Source organism: Spodoptera frugiperda, chromosome 5 (assembly GCF_023101765.2).
Source record: "Spodoptera frugiperda isolate SF20-4 chromosome 5, AGI-APGP_CSIRO_Sfru_2.0, whole genome shotgun sequence".
Taxonomy (NCBI): domain Eukaryota; kingdom Metazoa; phylum Arthropoda; class Insecta; order Lepidoptera; family Noctuidae; genus Spodoptera; species Spodoptera frugiperda.
The window spans coordinates 10,599,041-10,603,760 of record NC_064216.1 but is presented as its reverse complement, the minus strand read 5'-3'; the positions used below and the strand labels follow the sequence as shown (position 1 = coordinate 10,603,760).

At 39.6% G+C, this 4,720-nt stretch overlaps 1 protein-coding gene across 1 annotated transcript; it reads left to right on the top strand.

The window, feature by feature from the left end:
* Window positions 1-2,117: 2,117 nt before the first annotated feature.
* On the top strand, window positions 2,118-2,840 carry LOC118271854 (sarcoplasmic calcium-binding proteins I, III, and IV). The gene has a single exon (XM_035588098.2). It carries the CDS (start codon window positions 2,161-2,163, stop codon window positions 2,743-2,745), a length of 585 nt encoding a protein of 194 aa, XP_035443991.1. The 5' UTR covers window positions 2,118-2,160; the 3' UTR covers window positions 2,746-2,840.
* The last annotated feature ends 1,880 nt before the right edge of the window (window positions 2,841-4,720 follow it).

Genomic DNA, 4,720 nt, shown 5'->3' with positions numbered 1-4,720 from the left:
GGAAACGGTTGTCGTCATTGCGAGGACCACCCTGAGGACACGGTGGAGCATACACTGGCGGTGCGCCCTGCAGACAACTAGGTACTTGAGGCATCTATGGATCAAGACCACGACACCCACGGAAAGGGAATTGGCAAGAATCCAGCTTTATTTTTAGTTCTATTCTGCTGGTTACATGCAACTAAAGTATAGTTATGTCACTGTAATCAGCATTGACAACAAGACCTTTGAAATATCACTGCATTACACAATTTAAAGTGAATTTAGGGCGAACTTGCAATTATCACAAAAATGATGTAGCTATACTAAATCTACCATATCAAGTACGATTGTAGAATGGCTATCAGACGACCGATACGCGAGTCAAGGCCCCCGCAAATGTTCGGCAACTAGATAGCTAACGCAAACGTTGCATTAATCACGTAACGTACACGTTTACGTTTTAGCTGTAAATAATTTATAACTGCCCTAAGTACCTATGTAAACTTTTCGCGTCATTAACTTGCGTTAACGCGTTACGTTTGCGTTAACTTTGTAACGTTTCAAATGTACTTGAAATAATGAAATGTACTGTTTAACAAACATTATCGAGGGGTGGAATGTTTGTTGTTTTTGCTTTTTATGGTTTGGATATTGACAGGTAATTTTAAAATTGCCTTCAAAACTTGAGAAAATAAAGTCTTCCCCCGTAAAAGTAAATAACTAAGCAAACGCTACGGAGTAATCAATAGATAAGCCATTTTATTTTATTTTAATAAGGGTAATGCTTACCATTATTAATCATACATACCTTAGGTACGTTCAGAAAAGCTAGGCGCCTTTTGAAGGTTTCCCTCTGTCAACAAGAAAAAAAAACCGACGGTACGATCAGAAAAAACCTCTGGAGGTATCTAATATCCCAATCAACCAAACATACATACGAAAAAAAAAATACTAGTTGTCCTATAAACTATATGAATAACATAAAATTAATTTTCTTATTAAAAAAAATAATAATAACTTCGATTGGAAATGGTCTGGGTTAGGCGGGCATTCTAATATTTTGCGAATAAATCAGTATCTTACGTAGTAAGTACTTATGTACTCGTAGTATAATATTTTTTAATTATAACTATTCACGCACTGCGAGAGTGATAGTGAGTCGACGTGCGCGCAGTTTCATTGCTTAGACAAATTATAGCTTAGGCACTTTATAATAGAGCTACTTTTGCATATGATAAAAATTGATACACACGCTCCATTAAATAGAAGGGGGTACCTTTTTTAATAACAACCGCACCATCTGCGTTCCACACACTGTTTACAAGTAAAAACAAAAAGCAGTAATCCTCACAGAGTCACTTTTCTCAGCGAAACAATTTCTTGTTCGCCCTGAGGGCTTAACTAAACAAAAGACGTGTGCTTCTTTGTTTTTACATCGGACCGTAAGCTGATGTATTGCGCACCGCGGATAGCCGACATTCGCGGCTTTGTCGACGCGCCCCTACTATGTTATGGAACATTTTACATAATCATTTATTTGCTTAAAGGAATAACGTGAACTACTGTTGTCTTGACATTTCTAGAAAATTTGTAGGTATGCATTTCGTTATGTTGTATTGTTTATGTGTTAATTTTAATAATTAACTCACCACAACTTTCCATATCTATAAATACACGTAATGTAACATATACACGCAGTCAGAAGTTACCTTTTTGTGATAATATCGCATGTCGAACAATCAATTTTACGAACATATAAGCATTTCACAACATAAATAACATATTCTGCTGAAATATTTTCTGTAACGAGGTAGGTACACACCTATCAGCACGAACTACGTTCTTATTTGTGTACATAGTAACGAAAATTGAGCTCGTTAAGTCGTAACTGATAATGTTAATTGAGATAACACGCATTCGTTATTCAAGATTAACGAAAAGGTACTTGTGTCGAGCCAATCGTTAATCGTTGGTAACGAGATCTTGGTGATATTCACTTTACGTTGTTGTAATTTTCTAGACTATATCTTCCTGATAGCTTTTATAAGGTATTATATACAGATTTAGTCAGAGATTATGATGTACATATCGACAAAAATAATCACCAAAAAATATATATAAAGCCTCCATGTTTGATATTGAATTAGTCGCAACGGTAGCATCGGAATAATTGCCAAAATGGTGTCCGACTTCAGAAGGAAGAAGTTGCTCCATGTGTTCAACGCATTCTTCGACACCAACAGAAGTGGTGGAGTGGACAAGAAGGACTTCGAGCTGGCTATAAAGAAGATCACCGAGCTCCGAGGATACAAACCTGGCGACGCCAAGTACAAGCAAGTGGAGGACACTCTGCTGAAGATATGGGATGGTCTCCAGAGCCGAGCTGATGCCAACAACGATGGTGAAATATCGCAGGACGAGTGGATTCAAATGTGGGACGAGTACGCCAAGAATCCTTCAGCTGCTGCTGAGTGGCAGAACCTGTACTGCAAGTTTATCTTCGAGCTAGAGGATGCCAGTAACGATGGATCCATCGACGTCGAGGAGTTCTCCTCTGTATATGTATCCTTTGGTCTGGACAAGGCGGAGTCGGTCGAGGCTTTCAAGAAAATGGCCAAGGGTAAGCAGACTGTCTCTTTCGCGGAGTTCCAGCAGCTGTGGCAGGAGTACTTCGTGACTGAGGACCAGGATGCGCCAGGGAACTTTATCTTCGGGTGCTACGTCTGCAGCCTTTCAAAGCATTCTCACTCTCACTCGCACTGACCTCACAGTACGATGGAAGGCAGGAGGGCGTTAGTTGTGATTTTAAGTTTAATTTATTTAAGTAATTAATATAAGTATTACATAATAACATTATATTTTGTATTTTTATTTCTGAAAGTGTCTTCAAATCATATCAATTACTTATCTAATTAATTTATTGAAATACTTCGATAATTTGCTGTAATACGTTGGTATGTTTTATTTTGTAACACCAATAGGTACCAATTAAGAAAACGCACTAGGTACTACAAATTGAATCAAAAATATAACGTCACCCCTTTTAACTCAAAGACAAGGCTGAATAGTGCATATTGCACAATTGAATCTAAGACCTTCCTAAACAGTCGTATTCGCGACCTACCTCGTCCAATGAGGTAGTCAAGAACAATAATATATACTTACCCATCTAGAAGTTTCCATATAACATTCCATTAGAGATGCAACGTTGTAATGGCGGACATTACTCCGGGTGCCAATGATACAAGTGCCTATAAAAAATTCCATGCGTTTGGACAATTTGCCAAATGAGTGGCGCACCCCAAGACCAGCCGCGAGCCATTACTTCTCTCTTTTATCTCATTAGCTGGGATGTGCGGAGATGGGGTCGTGTGACAGGCAGACATTCTACACCGGTTGCACATTACATGATTGATACATATAATATAGGTACTACCTCATGCCTACGGCTTCCAATGTAGCTGTGTGGAATTTTAAGGTTTCTTTTCATAAGTTCAAATTCTGTTGAAATATCAGGACAAAGCGTACTAGATGCTTTTTTTAAAGTTGCTCCACACTAGGATTTTCTCCTGTGTCGTTGGTGCTTTTACAAACATACAAGTTCACATACACATGACACCCAGACCCGAAACAACAATTTGTGGATCACACAAAGATTTGCTCCGTGCGGGATTCGAACCCGCTACACGTTGCGCGGCAGCTGGTTGCCCAGCCATCCGCCAACCGTGAAGTCATTTTAGTATATCAGTGGAGATTTCCCCCCCGCTTTATGGTAGATATCTCACCCACTCGCACGAAGCGCTTCGCTTCAAGCTTCCTTGTGCGAACTGCTAGGGAGTGGAACTCCTTGCCGGATTCTGTGTTTCCTGATGGGCATAACTTGGGTGTCTTCAAGGCCCGAGTGAATAGGTTGCTTATGGGCAGACGTGCTCCACCGTAGGCCGCATCATCACTTACCATCAGGTGAGATAGCCGCCAAACGTCGAACCACTAAAAAAAAAAGTGTGACCTCATTGACTTAGATACAGGTGTTACTGTGCAATTAGGTGATCTCGTGACCTACCGTTCTAGCTAGTGACCTACCGTTCTAGCTAGTGACCTACCGTTCTAGCTAGTGACCTACCGTTCAGCTGTTTACAGTTTATGTCATGTTGCATGTTACTCTAATGTGCACTTCACGACTGTATCGATGCAGACAACAAGACAGTTCATAATTTATTTCATCGAAGTAGATATCAACAATAACAAACGCCAGAATTCCCAAGCAAAGGTTCAAATCGTAATCACAATCACAACAACGTCACGCCTTTTATCCCCGAAGGGGTAGGCAGAGGTGCATCTGCAGATTACGGCACATAATGCCACTGTAAAATGTACACTCATATTGCACCATTTGTGTTATAAGGCACAGTAACAAGTGGTAAGCCTTTTGCCGTATACCGGGAACAATTCCAGACTCCGTGCTACTACTGAGAAATTTCAGATAAACCGAAAAACGCCCAGTATTACTTTTGCCGTACTTAGAAATCGGACCCGAAACCCAGTAAAAAAATCGTAATGATAAACTGTAAAATAAAATAAAATCACATTGTGTGTGCATAACTCTTTACAATTAGCAATTTGGTTTTGACTGACTCATACGCGGAGACTCGGACACCATATCATTCGAAACAAGTTATGATTTATGACAAGTGTTTGAAAATTTCACTGTTATCTGCTTTATCAGACCTTTTTTTAT

Excerpts from the sequence above, each read along its gene's own strand:
- LOC118271854 (XM_035588098.2), top strand. The coding sequence starts at position 2,161 with ATGGTGTCCGACTTCAGAAGGAAGAAGTTGCTCCATGTGTTCAACGCA.